This window comes from Centroberyx affinis, unplaced genomic scaffold (genome assembly GCF_046629955.1).
Source record: "Centroberyx affinis isolate AG114_WGS23_722 - 3 ecotype Tasmania unplaced genomic scaffold, CSIRO-AGI_Caff_v1 ptg003809l_1, whole genome shotgun sequence".
Taxonomy (NCBI): Eukaryota; Metazoa; Chordata; class Actinopteri; order Beryciformes; family Berycidae; genus Centroberyx; species Centroberyx affinis.
The window spans coordinates 1-15,000 of NW_027281673.1; the positions used below are offsets into that span (position 1 = coordinate 1).

Sequence of the window (15,000 nt, forward strand, 5' to 3'; positions counted from 1 at the left end):
CTTACATATTGGGGAAGAAAGAGAAAGATTGGGGAAAAGAAAGAGAGAGAGAAAAAGGGGTTGGAAAACGAAAGAAAGAAGAGAGTAAGACGGTTGGAAAGAGTAACCAAGATGGAGAGGGGCGAGTGACAGTGGGAGAGAGAGAGGGAGAGAGAGAGGGATGGGAAAAGAGGGAGAGAGAGATTGGAAAGAAGGATGAGAAAAAGACATATGATTGGGTGAGACAAAAATGGGAGATAGATAGATAGATAGGGCGGTCTCTTTTATTTTTACAGTATAAATATCTCTCTCTCTTTCCACTATTGTACTGTATATATTAGAAAGAAAGATATATTGGAAAAAACTTGCATAATGGGAAAAGAGAGAATTGAGAAATAATTGGAGAAAAGAGAGCGAGAGAAAGGGAGAAAAAGTATGTGGGGTTAGATAGGGAGAGAAAGAAAGAAGGGTAGAGTGTGAGAGATGGAAAGTTTGAGTGAGAAGGATCGAGCGAGTGACAGTAGGAGACAGTGTGGGAGAGAGAGAGAGGAGGGAGAGAGAGAGGGAGGGAGGGAGAGAGACAGAGAGAGAGAGAGACAGAGAGAGAGAGAGACAGAGAGTGAGAGAGAGAGACGGAGACAGAGAGAGAGAAGGGGGAGAGAGAGAGAGACAGAGAGAGAGAGACAGAGAGACGGAGAGAGGGAGACAGAGAGAGAGAGAGAGAGGGGGAGACAGAGGGAGAGAGAGAGAGGGGGAGACAGAGGGAGAGAGAGAGACAGAGAGAGGTTAGATAGGGAGAGAAAGAAAGAGGGCAGAGTGTGAGAGTTGGAAAGTTTGAATGAGAAGGATCGAGCGAGTGACAGTAGGAGACAGTGTGGGAGAGAGAGAGAGGAGGGAGAGAGAGAGAGAGAGATAGACAGACAGAGAGAGAGAGAGAGGGAGGGAGGGAGAGAGACAGAGAGAGAGAGAGAGAGAGAGTTATCAAAGGACTCATTGAGTGAGAGTGCAGCAGTTTAGCTCGGGTCAGTCCGCCTCCAGCAGCAGCAGCATGTTGTGGGAGTGAGCGTCTGTTCCCAGCATGCCCTCTGCCTCCCGCTCAGGTTGGTCCTCTGCTCTGCCCGGGCCGGGTCACATGACCCGCACAGGAACCAGGAAGTGACAGAGACACCGTTCACTTCTGCAGCAGCAGCTACAGTCGGAGAAACCCTCCTGAGCAAGGCAGCGAGGCCCCGCCTCCTCCAGATGAGCTGAAAACACAAACTCCATCTGATTGGTTGATTGATCTTGTTGATTATGCATTTTGAACTCTATTCCAAAATGCTACACATCTACTGTGGAAAAGAAATAATTAGCTGAAGTTCATCATTCAGGATCTGTAAAATCGAGGATCCAGACAGTATAAATGTTCTCATAAAGTTCCTTACTTTCCTTTAAAGGATAAGGCTGGTGGTTTTTAATACATTTGTTACCGTCAATAAATCCTATGAAAATAACTAAATCAACAATGCGTTTGCTCTCCTCCTGTTACTTTCTGTCTTCCACGTTCCGTTTTTAGCCGTCAACCCGGAAGTCATTGGCTCCAACTGTAAGATAAAAACCTTGAAACACAGCTCACAAAGACATAGTTTACATTTTAAAAATCGCTAACTGTTGCCGTGAAAAGTCAGACTGTTGTAGTTTTTACCAAATCAAATTCAAATGAGAACAAATTCTTCATTACTCTGGGGACTATTTTCTGTGGTACAGAACTACTTTCCTGAGATCGCAAAGTGTTTACAGTCGGCTCATTAAGTTGTTTGAGGAAAAAGTCGGCCGGCCCGACACCAGCCTGATCCTTTAAAACGTCCCATCATTTGGTTTAATGTTGAGTTTACAGACAGTTACAGTTATGTCAAGTTCAATTAAAACTGTATATGGAACTTTTCTAGTCCTTACACTTTTTACCATCGCAGGAGCCCTTTTGGTGCTGTAGAGAACCTTTAAAGAACATATGAACGCTCCGTATCAGCAACAAACACACTGGGTTTTTTATTCTGATTTGACAGTTTTTTATGTTTTTATGTCAAAGGGTTATTTCAATTATTACATTTCTATGTAGAACCTGTATCCTCACCAGAGAACCCTGGGAGAACCCTTCTCTCTGTGTGTGTGTGTGTGTGTGTGTGTGTGTGTAGAAACCTCCTGTGTGACTGAACACTGATATTTTTAGATCCAGTTGTTCTGTTAGTTGTGTAACTGCAGGCTGTCAGACAGATGGATGGATTATCACAACACTAAACCATCTCCCTCTGTCTCTCTGCTGCTGCCATAATAACATCTGACACCTTTCCGTTCATTATCTTTCACTCTCTCCCATCCTCTGTCCCACTCCTTTAATTCTCCATTTCTTACAGTGCAGTGAACAGCTGGAGGTAAAACGATTATCTTCATGTCATTTTCCTTCGAGAAACCTTTACGAGCTCCTTGGCGTTTCTTCATCTCACCTGCATAGTTTGTTTTTCTTTTTCAGATTGTTTTTTTTATCATCTTTATATAAAAAACTAAATCTTTCTGAGAACAAAGAGAGAGAGAATAAAGGAAGGAATTCCTGAAAGGATTTGAGTCTCCTTCCCCTTAATCCTGTTAACACAGAAGGTCAAACTGCTAATTGACAGCTGCTTTATATTCTGTACTGAAATAGCACACTGACTGTCAATTATGATAATTCCTATATTCTGTAATAGCGATACGGACGATAAAATGCTCATCTTCTCCTCTCCAGATAATATCTGACTGTTAAGAACTGGTTTCCTGTAGATTTTAAGGCTGCAAATTGATGAAATCTTCCTCCCTGTTTTACAGTTCACACAAAGCAAGCCAAGCCACTAATCGACAGCTATTATAGAAGAATATATCGTAGTATTAAAAGGTTTTCTTAAATTAAAATAACAAAATCACCTTTCCTCAAGCTCATCAAATCTATCGGCCACAGCGAGGAATGAGGAAAAAACACGATACCTACACAATAAATCACAACGTTACTGTACTGAGGATTGGTATTGGTGTCTATTTTAGGTCAAAAGGTGTTGGAAAAACATCAAAATGGTGGATTTGTACACAATTTCCTCCTGTTTATGGGTGTCAAGGAAATCAGTTGAGAATCATCTGATCTGGTGTAGAAAAGCCGATGGGATATAAAAACGTAAAACTGTAATAAAATCTGTTCTCTTGCATTATGGAATGTGCTTTCATTCAGCAAGGAAAGGTGTCAAAACAAGTGTTTAAAATCTGTAGTCACAAAACCATCATCAGTATTGAAATATTTCCCATCATGCCCAGCCCTAACCACAGCAGTTTTCTACCTCTTTATACCGTATTTCCTCTAATATCGGCCCGGGCCTTTATTTACCTCAGCTGCAGAGGGTACCAGGCCTTTATTGGAAGCAGGCTTATATTAGAGACAGGCCTTTATTTCTAATTCCCTCTGTTTGATAAGTATATTTGCTCATATTTCAGTACGAAGCCTCCTTGTTTTCTGATCTGCTTCTGTTGGGGTTCGTTTTTTTTTGTTTTTTTGTTACTGCGACACATTACCGATAATTACGGTAATCGACGACGGCACGCTTCAGAGACTTCCGCCGGCCGAGCCGTCTTGTGGCATACTGCCATCTTGTGGCACTTGTACGTTACTACAAACTACAGTTACATTATATAACAGGCACCAGGAGTTTACCGGTATCCACCGTTGTTTTTTCCTTTGTTTTTTTCCCCGGTCTGTATTTGGGGCCGGCCTTTATTTGTTCGTTTCGACCACGGCCCCGGACATTATCGGAGACCCAGTTTTTAACTGACTACCGGCCACTATTAGAGGAAATACGGTAGTTTCATAGCAGTGTATAGCAGCTCATGTTTGCTGAATTTTGAAGGGTTTAAATTAACTAAAATCCCTTTTCTCCCCCCTCTCTCCCCTCCAGCCCAAACCCACCAAGGGCCGGATGCGGATCCACTGCCTGGAGAACGTGGACAAGGCTCTGCAGTTCCTGAAGGAGCAGCGGGTCCACCTGGAGAACATGGGCTCCCACGACATCGTAGACGGAAACCACCGCCTCACCCTGGGCCTCATCTGGACCATCATCCTCCGCTTCCAGGTGAGGGTTCGCCGCGCAATTTTGCATCCCAAGAAGAGGTTAACATGTTCAGTCGCATCAGCTGAAATCAGAGGACTAGGTTTGGTCATGTATCGGCTCATCTGGGCTGTCATCCTCTGCTTCCGGGTAACAGGGAGTTGAGCAATTTTGCATCCCAAAAGGAGCTAAACAAATGCGGACACATATTTTCAAATTGGAGGACTGGGACTCATCTGACGCATCATCCTCCACTTCTAGTTACTGAATCACTGTGCTATTCTGCATCCCAAAATCCAAGGTCTATGCTGGTTATGAAAGGCCTCCTCGTTTTACACTTTGAGTTAGTGGGTTACACCGCTATTTTGTGTCCAAAAATGAATAAAATAAATACAGTCACATATTTTCAAATCGGGGGATTGGACTGCTCATATATGGGCCTCATCTGGCCCATCATCCTCCTCCAGGTGATAAGTCACTGTGCTATTTTGCATCCCAGAATGAGTTCAACAAACGCAGTGTGAGCAAAGGAGTTAGTTAAGTGTGGCCTCATCTGCATCACCATCCTCAGCTTCCAGGTAACAGGTCACTGTACAATTTGGCATCCCAAAATGAATTAAACTGAATGCCGTTACATGAGCTGAAGACAAAAGACCAGGCTGGTCATGGATGAGCCTCATCTGGACCATCATCCCCTGCTTCCTGGTAAAGGTTCACATCGCAATTTTGCAGCCCCAAATGAATTAAACCAAATGCAACTATGATTAACACTGACTTAACAGTGTTTTTGTTTACGTTAATATTATCAGTGGGAATCACCGGAGCCAATTTCACAGCAAGATGCTAATGAGAAAATATGATATGAAGCATCTTTAATACTTGGCATTAAATTAGAGTCTTAAGTACTGGACATGCAGGAATTTTTAATCTGAGTTGGTATTTTACTTTTTCATCTTAAAACGTGACATCTCTGAATTTTAAATCATTTAAGATTCACATATGTCATGTTTTTTTGAACACAGATACATTTCCCATTGATTTCTAATGTGAGATTACAGTTAAGACCGTTGTGGTGCATCCTTCATCACATCGATGGAAATTCAATCTAGCATTTGAGGTTCTGTATCTGTTTTACACCCACAGAAATACCAATAAATAAGGCCCAATGGAATGACTGCCCAGTGGAATTAAAACATATACTGTACTGCTGACATCATCACATGTTGTGTTAGCGTGTTGCTCAGCTCTCATGCAGCCTGTCGTCAGCAGGGACGATGAACAGTTGGGAAAATGGGTGAAAGGGATTTATCTTTTATAAGCTGTGTGGATTAAAAATACTTTTTTAGTCCATTTAAATCCTCTGCTGGAGGAACGTGGGTGAAACAGAGCTGGGCACAGATTTACAGTAGTGGCAGGGCTACAGGGAGAGTGTGTGTGTGTGTGTGTGTGTGGTATTGTCATATATGCTTTGGCTGTTTAGATGTTGCTCATTTGTGGCTCAGATGTGGCTCGTGCTTCTATCAGACTGATGTTGATGGATGCAGTGAATCAATGCAGGTGAGTTGTGTGTGTGTGTGTGTGTGTGTGTGTGTGTGTGTGCATGAGAGAGCCAGAATGTGTGTGAATGTGCATGATGCTGTGTGTGAGAGAGCGAGAGAGAATGTGCACATGTGAGTGATTTAGACAGTGGGAAGGAGAGTATTCAGTATTTAGTGTAGAGTATTTAGTGTGTGTGTGTGTGTGTGTGTGTGTGTGTGCTTAAATGTGTGTGATGTTGTGTTTTTGTTCATCTCCCCTGGCTCATTATGGATTAAAAATTAAATGTGTGTGTGTTGTTTCATGTTTGTTTCTCTGTGTGTTAACAAGTCTAATTCTGTGTTCAGGTCACATGGGAATAACGGTTAAAAGCATATCAATCAGCTGATATCAGCTTTAACAAGCAATAACAGTATCTGTCCAATATTATCTTTACTGCCGATATTTGGCGGATTGTGGAATTACCATTTTTCTGACCTGTTTTTCTACGAGTGTGTCACGAAATACAACTGTCAAATTAGCAAAAAAATAAAACTAACATGGTGTTTTGTTTAAAAAACACTTAAAGATCTTAACACACGCCTGTCTGAAAAGCTGAACTTGTTTTGCAGCTGCATTCCTACTAAGGCTGGGTACATGCGATACATTGCAATACTCATAATTTGCTGAAAATTTAAAAATGGAGCTGAAAATACAACTTGCTGTGTACCACCTGGGTAGTCTAATATGTACATTATATTGATAACTCAGCGGACAAATTGAGTCAAAACTATTTAAGTCAAAGGGATTTGAGGGAAATTTAAGGACATTTTAAATCTGTTTAAAACGTGAATATTTTTTTTAATGTATCGATATGAGGGGCTGGAAAATCAATACAGTATCATGGAAAAAAATATTGCGATACTCAGCTGTATCGATTTTTTGCACAGCCCTAATTCCTACAAAGATTCTTACAGAAATGCGTATCGATATCGGCCGATATGGGTGGGAAAATATCAGATATTTGTATCGGCCTCAAAAAAACATATTGGTGCATCTCTAATGACTATTCCTCGTCTCTTTAGGAAATGTGACTGTAGTTTATGATGCATTCAAGTGATGTGGGAAAAACTGTTGCAGTGATTTGACGCTGTATTGGAAATGTTCATGCAAAATGTTCATGCAAACTCACTGGGAGCCGTCAAACACCATGACTGAAGTTTCTGTAGACTTTTGGTTGCTCATGATGATTATTTTCAGCTTTTTCACACTCAGTTAGTGAGAGACACATCTGACTCCCTGTGCTCCTCCTGTCTCTGTCCCTCAGATCCAGGACATCAGTGTGGAGACGGAGGACAACAAGGAGAAGAAGTCGGCTAAAGACGCTCTGCTGCTCTGGTGCCAGATGAAGACTGCAGGGTGAGGGCTTTAAACACACACACACACACACACACACACACACACACACACACACACACACATACAGTTTCAAATGGTCAGTTGAAGTCAGTTTTCTGTTGGCTTTATGAATCGTGAACTTTGGGCGTTTATTATGTAACATCCTTGACATTTGATTACAGTTGCTCAGTGTATCATTGTTCTCCTCTATCTCACTCCAGTAGTATTGTTAGTTCTGGTGCTTCTCCACATTAAGACTACATTTGTCTCTCACAGTTGTTGTCTCTGTCTTATTCGTGCTGTGTTTCTGAAGAACAAAGAACCTGATGAAGTGTTATTTCCTCTTCCTGTCCAGATATCCAAACGTCAACATCCACAACTTCAGCACCAGCTGGAGAGACGGCATGGCCTTCAACGCCCTCATCCACAAACACAGGTACCACTACCTCATTATCCAGTCAATTACACCTCATCCGCAAACACAGGTACCACTACCTCATTATACAGTCAATTATACCTCATCCACAAACACAGGTACCACTACCTCATTATCCAGTCAATTACACCTCATCCACAATCACAGGTACCACTACCTCATTATCCAGTCAATTACACCTCATCCACAAACACAGGTACCACTACCTCATTATACAGTAAACTATACCTCATCCGCAAACACAGGTACCACTACCTCATTATACAGTCAATTATACCTCATCCACAAACACAGGTACCACTACCTCATTATCCAGTCAATTACACCTCATCCACAATCACAGGTACCACTACCTCATTATCCAGTCAATTACACCTCATCCACAAACACAGGTACCACTACCTCATTATACAGTAAACTATACCTCATCCGCAAACACAGGTACCACTACCTCATTATACAGTCAGTTATACCTCATCCACAAACACAGGTACCACAACCTCATTATAGAGTCAGTTATACCTCATCCGCAAACATAGGTAGTAATACCTCAGAATACATTAAATTATACCTCATCCACAAACACAGGTACCACTACCTCATTATACAGTCAGTTCTACCTCATCCGCAAACACAGGTACCACAACCTCATTATAGAGTCAGTTATACCTCATCCGCAAACATAGGTAGTAATACCTCAGAATACATTAAATTATACCTCATCCACAAATACAGGTACCACTACCTCATTATACAGTAAACTATACCTCATCCACAAATACAGGTACCACTACCTCATTATACAGTAAACTATACCTCATCCACAAATACAGGTACCAACACCTCATTATAAAGTCAATTATGATTGAAGAAAAGGGAAGAAAGAAGTGAAATGTAAAGAAATAAGAGAAATATAAGTTGAATCAAGAGGAAGAAGGAATAATTTACTTGAAGACAAACAAATTAAGGGAGGAGAGTCATCATTCTAATTATTTGCAATATGTGTGTGTTTGTGTGTGTGTTTGTGTGTCTGTGTGTGTGTGTGTGTGTGTGAACCAGACCGGACCTGATAGACTTCGATAAGCTGAAGAAGTCCAACGCTCACTACAACCTGCAGAACGCCTTCAACCTGGCTGAGCAACACCTGGGCCTCACCAAGCTGCTGGACCCCGAGGGTGAGCGCACACACACACACACACACACACACACACACACACACACACACACACTGTTCATGTTTCATATTTCCATTTACTTGTATCATGCATTCTGACCTCTCTTTTCTGACTGTCCTGTATGTGTGTGTGTGTGTGTGTGTGTGTGTGTGCAGACATCAGTGTGGACCACCCAGATGAGAAGTCCATCATCACCTATGTGGTGACATATTACCACTACTTCTCCAAGATGAAGGCACTGAAGGTGGAGGGGAAGAGGATCGGCAAGGTAACGAAAAATCACTTTATATGTCTAAAATATTTCAGTTCCAGCTGCAGAATCAGTTCAGATTGATTTAATTTGGTCTAGTCAAGTTTACTTTGGTTTACTTGTAGTTTATTTGCTTGGATTAATGTAATCCATCATTTTAAATAACGGCACCTTTATAGCACATTTCAAAACAAAGTTACAAAGTGCTTCTCAAAGGATGAGACAATGAAACTAGAGAATACCAGACTTTGAAATATATAAAAGAAAATGACACAAAAATGACAAAAAAAATCATTTTTGGGGAACTATTCCTTTAAACTGAAGGATTACATGCTGCTGTATGGGCTGAGGAAAACTTTTCCACTTTTACTCTGATAAAAACCTGTTGGATAAACTCTAATGTGATCTGCCTGGTGGAGCTGAACACACAGCTGTTAGCTTAGCTACCAGAGGTGGGGACTCCAGTCACATGATTTGGACTAGAGTCAGACTCAAGTCACAATTTTAAATACTTGATACTTGACTTGATGCATGAAGAGAAGACCTGAGACTTGACTTGACTTGGGTTCTGATGACTTGGGACTTGACTCTGACTTGTACTCTGATGACTTGAAAAGGTTTCTAAAGTCTTGACTTGAGATCTTGTGTTTGTGTAAATGACTTAGATTGAAAGTGATGAGATTTGTTCCAGCAGACGACTGAATTTAAATTCTGTTTTCTGAATTTGTATGGAATGATTGAATTTATTGAAGTTGAAACTGATTATAGAAATCAAACTCATGATGCTCTTACCAAGTTTTTATCCTATTAAAACCATATTGCATTGAAAAGTCCTAGATATTTAGTTTTCTTTAAGATATTAAATTGATACTGGACTCTTGGTTTGTTCTGACTTGACTTGCTGTTCTACATTTAGACTTGAGACTTGACATTAATGACATGGACTTGACTTGGTAATCTACATGTAGATTTGGGACTTGACTTGAGACTTGTGCCTCAAGACTTGAGACTGACTTGGGACTCGAGCAAAGTTCACACCTCTGTTAGCTCCTGTAAATCTGACATTTTGGAGACTCTATATTTTCACTGCACAGCGGTGATGTGTGTGTGTGTGTGTGTGTGTGTGTGTGTGTGTGTTAACGAGTCTCTGTGGCGGTGCAGGTGCTGGACAACGCCATCGAGACAGAGAAGATGATCGAGAAGTACGAGTCTCTGGCCTCAGACCTGCTGGAGTGGATCGAGCAGACCATCATCATCCTCAACAACAGGAAGTTCGCCAACTCTCTGGTGGGAGTCCAGCAGCAGCTGCAGGCCTTCAACACCTACCGCACCGTGGAGAAGCCGCCCAAGTCAGTACACACACACACACACACACACACACACACACACACACACACACCAAAGACATACACAAACACAAACTCTCTCTCTGTCTGTCTCTCTCTCTCTCTCTCTCTCTCTCTCTCTCTCTCTCTCTCTCTCTCTCTCTCTCTCTCTCTCTCTCTCTCTCTCTCCTCTGTACTGAATCCCTAAGCTGTTCTCTCTCTTATCTGCCACTCAGTCAAATCTCTGGTTCAGTTATCTGTCTCTCTCTCTCTCTCTCTCTCTCTCTCTCTCTCTCTCTCTCTCTCTCTCTCTCTCTCTCTCTCTCTCTCTCTCTCTCTCTGTCTCTCTGTCTCTCTCACTCTCTCACTCTCTCTCTCACACACTCACACTCCACACACACACACACACCAAAGACATACACAAACACATACAAACACCCTTTTTGGGGCTATGGGAGCTCTCTCTCTCTGTCTCTCTGTCTCTCTCACTCTCTCACTCTCTCTCCCTCTCTCTCTCTCTCTCTCTCTCACACACACACCTCCTGACTACAAGCATGCACGCACACACGCACCCCAGACACACACACAAACGCACACACACACACACACGCACACAAATCTAAAAACACACACGCTAAGTGAGTGCAGGACTGAAAATGCTAAGGGAGTACATAGGGTATATGAACAAACACTCAACACACACACACACACTCTCTCTATCTCTCTCTCTCACTCACACACACTCACACACACACACACACACACACACAGCACAGTTGCTAAGCAGATCCTCTCCCTCACTCCCTTCACCTCCCATTCCAAGATATTTCACGGTTTATTCATCAGTCAGCAGACATTTCTGAGTAAAACCGCAGTTTTCCTCCCAGACGGACTGGAGGAGGATAAATCACATTTTGCTGAATCTGAATCTGAAGCCGGGCAGAGCTGCTGATGATTTAACTGGAAACACTGTTGCTCAACTCTGTTTGGAAGATGATTTCAGACCAACAGCTGCAAAAATCACCTGGAATTCTAGGAAAAGGATTTATAATCACAAGGGGTGAAGGTTTTGTTTCACTGGAGCTGACCTCAAAACATCCCATAATATCTCCCCTGCAGCAGCAGCACACCGGCCCATGGCGATATTACAGAACATGACAAATATGCAGAATTGTCCTCACTATGGAGATGGAAGTGGGCGTTGACATCTGTGGGGATTTCTTTAAAAATAAGTCTCCGTTTGCACAGAACATCCACAAAGTCAATTTCAGTGGAATTCTTTCATCTATTAAAGCATGAAATCAGTTTTATTTTTTGCACAATTTAAAAAAAAAAAATACACAAATGACAAAGATAACAAATAATATACAGTGCAGGGAGAGGCAGAAAACCCAATGGGCCTCCACCTAAAAAAATGTTAAAACTTCACAGTGTTATAGAGAACACAAAAATAACATACAGAAAATAATATGACTACATAAAAGTGATGGCAAACTAATAAAAACAAAATATATATAAGCAACAACAACAATAATAACAATAATAATATCAAAATTAAAGGCAAAAATGTGAGTGTGTGATATGTATGAGTGAGTGTGTGTGTGTGTATGCACGTGTGTGTATGTGTGAGTGTGTGCGTATGTTTGTGAGGGGGATATTGGTTTATACACCTGTATTGACTCCTGAGCAATAGTAATGATACATGTTACTATGAGTGAAACAAATTGATACATGGACAACAATACATGGGGAATAGCAGTTACAAAATAGCAGTTACATGGTCTTTTAAGCATCTTTTGTAACATTTTTTATTTTTATTAACAGTTTTTTGCCAGATGAGACGATATAGACTTTGTGACTTAGATGGGAACTATTCTGTGTGTGTCTGTGTGTGTGTGTGTGTGTGTGTGTGTGTGTGTGTGTGTGTGTGTGTGTGTGTGTGTGTGCAGGTTCACAGAGAAGGGAAACCTGGAGGTTCTTCTGTTCACCATCCAGAGTAAGATGAGAGCCAACAACCAGAAGGTGTACACTCCCCGCGAGGGCAAGCTCATCTCCGACATCAACAAGGTGGATATTACTGTGACAATATTAATATTATCAATATTACTAAACTGTGAGGAGTCACCAGATGGTTAGTTATAGATGTAGTAATGATAGGATTGTCTGCTGAAGGTTTAATCAGAAATGGTTTCTGACATCAGCAAGATGAATATTCAAATTCCCAGTGTGATGAATAGTTACCAGCTTGTTAGTTGTATATGTGTCAATGGTTTAGTGTGGAAATACATTGTTTGACTGGAGGGGAAGCTTATTTCTGACATCAAAAAGGTCAATATTAGTCCATCCATTACTGTAAATGGATACCAATGAGTTAAAAATGTAAAGACGATTTACTATGGAAATACCTTAACCAGGTTAAATTCATTCCTTTAACCAGAGGGGAGACTCATCTCTGTCACCAACAAGTTCTCTGTTTGCTGAATATTTAATTATAATTTCAACATGGCTGGATTTTTTCTTATTTTTTATTTTTGGGGGGTTTTAAAGTGGATGGCATGACAATTACAGTGTGTTTTATAGCTGATAATAATGTAAAGATTATGGTTATTTTAAGGAAAATTAAGAAAGTAGGCTATTCCAATGCCCAATATCCTCCTATTAAAATTTGAGCAAACTGACCACTGTTTCAAGGTTATTAATTAATTGATTATTTATCTGCTGAAGTACAGTGAGCTACAGTTTGTGCAGGAGTCACTGTCGGTGCCTACGCTTTGGACTTCATCCATCATGTGTGTTGTTGCTTTTGTATTAATATGGTGTATTTTTGTGTGTGTGTGTGTGTGTGTGTGTGTGTGTGTGTGTGTGTGTGTGCTGCAGGCGTGGGAGCGTCTGGAGAAGGCGGAGCATGAGCGGGAGCTGGCTCTGCGGACGGAGCTGATTCGTCAGGAGAAACTGGAGCAGCTCGCCCGCCGCTTCGACCGCAAGGCCGCCATGAGAGAAACCTGGCTGAGCGAGAACCAGAGGCTGGTGTCCCAGGTAACACACACACACACACACACACACACACACACACACACACACACACACACACTCACACACACACTCACACATATATGTATAATACATAGAATATCCCATATATATTTTGTACCATAAATTAGAAAAGCAAAAATCGTCTCATGACTTTCTTTAAAATTTGTCCATATCTTCCTCTCCTCTCCTCTCCTCTCCTCTCTCCTCTCCTCTCCTTGCTCCTCTCCTCTCCTCTCCTCTCCTCTCCTTGTTTCTCTCCTCTCCTCTCCTTGTTTCCTCTCCTCTCCTCTCCTCTCCTTGTTTCCTCTCCTCTCCTCTCCTCTCCTTGTTTCCTCTCCTCTCCTCTCCTCTCCTTGTTTCCTCTCCTCTCCTCTCCTCTCCTTGTTTCCTCTCCTCTCCTCTCCTCTCCTCTCCTTGTGTCCTCTCCTCTCCTCTCCTCTCCTCTCCTTGTTTCCTCTCCTCTCCTCTCCTCTCCTTGTTTTCTCTCCTCTCCTCTCCTTGTTTCCTCTCCTCTCTCCTCCTCCAGGATAACTTTGGTTATGACCTCCAGGCGGTTGAAGCCGCCACTAAGAAACATGAAGCCATAGAAACAGACATCGCTGCCTATGAGGAGAGAGTTCAGGTCAGTACGCAACCTGAAGCTGTTATGATGGGACTGAACCTTTATTAGACTGGACTAAACCTTTATTAGACTGGACTAAACCTTTATTAGATGAGACTAAACCTTTATTAGAGGGGACTAAACCTTTATAGATGGACTAAACCTTTATTAGACTGGACTAAACCTTTATAGATGGACTAAACCTTTATTAGATGAGACTAAACCTTTATAGATGGACTAAACCTTTATTAGATGAGACTAAACCTTTATTAGATGGACTAAACCTTTATAGATGGACTACACCTTTATTGGTTGGACTAAACCTTTATAGATGGACTAAACCTTTATTAGATGAGACTAAACTTTTATAGATGGACTAAACCTTTATTAGATGGACTAAACCTTTACCAGATGGGATTAAACCTTTATTAGATGGGACTAAACCTTTATAGAAGGACTAAACCTTTATTAGATGAGACTAAACCTTTATCAGATGGTCTAAAACTTTGATCAAATGGACTAAACCTCTATAGGATAGGTCTAAACCTTGATCAGATGGTATTAAACTTTTATCAGACGGGTCCTAGTTTTCTACTGTGGTGAAAATGACATTTGATTCTGTTAAATCTGTTTAAAAATTTCATAATTCAGTAGGCAGTTTCATCTACAGTAGCATGAAAAATCTCTCTTTTTGTCTCCATCCATCCATCCCTCCATCCATCCACTCGTTCATCCCGCTCATCCCTCCCACCGGTGCAGGCGGTGGTTTCCGTGGCGAGGGAGCTGGAGGCGGAGAGTTACCACGACATCAAACGCATCACGGCCAGGAAGGACAACGTGATCCGGCTGTGGGAGTATCTGCTGGAGCTGCTGAAGGCCCGCAGGCAGAGGCTGGAGCAGAACCTGGGGCTGCAGAGAGTCTTCCAGGAGATGCTCTACATCATGGACTGGATGGACGAGATGAAGGTATGGAGCGAGGGAGGGAGGGAAGGAAAGATGTAGGGGGGAATGGATGGGGAAGGGAGGGATAGATGGATAGAAGGAGGGAAAGAACTTGGGGAGGGAGGGAGAGAACTTGGGTCTGCAGAAAGTCCTCAAGGAAATGTTCTACCGCATGGACTGGATCAACGAGATGAAGGTGAGGGAAGGAAGAAGGGAAAGATGGAGTGATAGATGGGGAAGGGA

General features: G+C 41.9%; 1 protein-coding gene across 1 annotated transcript in view; it reads left to right on the top strand.

Moving 5' to 3' along the window:
• Positions 1 to 3,946: 3,946 nt before the first annotated feature.
• Positions 3,947 to 15,000, top strand: part of LOC139662488 (spectrin beta chain, non-erythrocytic 1-like) — a gene marked incomplete at its 3' end in the record, with an annotated part of 49,095 nt that continues 38,041 nt past the window's right edge. Inside the window, exons 1-10 of the mRNA XM_071541179.1 lie at positions 3,947 to 4,106; positions 6,925 to 7,016; positions 7,351 to 7,431; positions 8,491 to 8,606; positions 8,762 to 8,874; positions 10,018 to 10,205; positions 12,131 to 12,248; positions 13,059 to 13,217; positions 13,741 to 13,836; positions 14,575 to 14,781. Of these exons, the coding sequence (XP_071397280.1) occupies positions 3,954 to 4,106; positions 6,925 to 7,016; positions 7,351 to 7,431; positions 8,491 to 8,606; positions 8,762 to 8,874; positions 10,018 to 10,205; positions 12,131 to 12,248; positions 13,059 to 13,217; positions 13,741 to 13,836; positions 14,575 to 14,781 (1,323 nt within the window). The remainder of the gene's footprint in view (positions 4,107 to 6,924; positions 7,017 to 7,350; positions 7,432 to 8,490; positions 8,607 to 8,761; positions 8,875 to 10,017; positions 10,206 to 12,130; positions 12,249 to 13,058; positions 13,218 to 13,740; positions 13,837 to 14,574; positions 14,782 to 15,000) is intronic.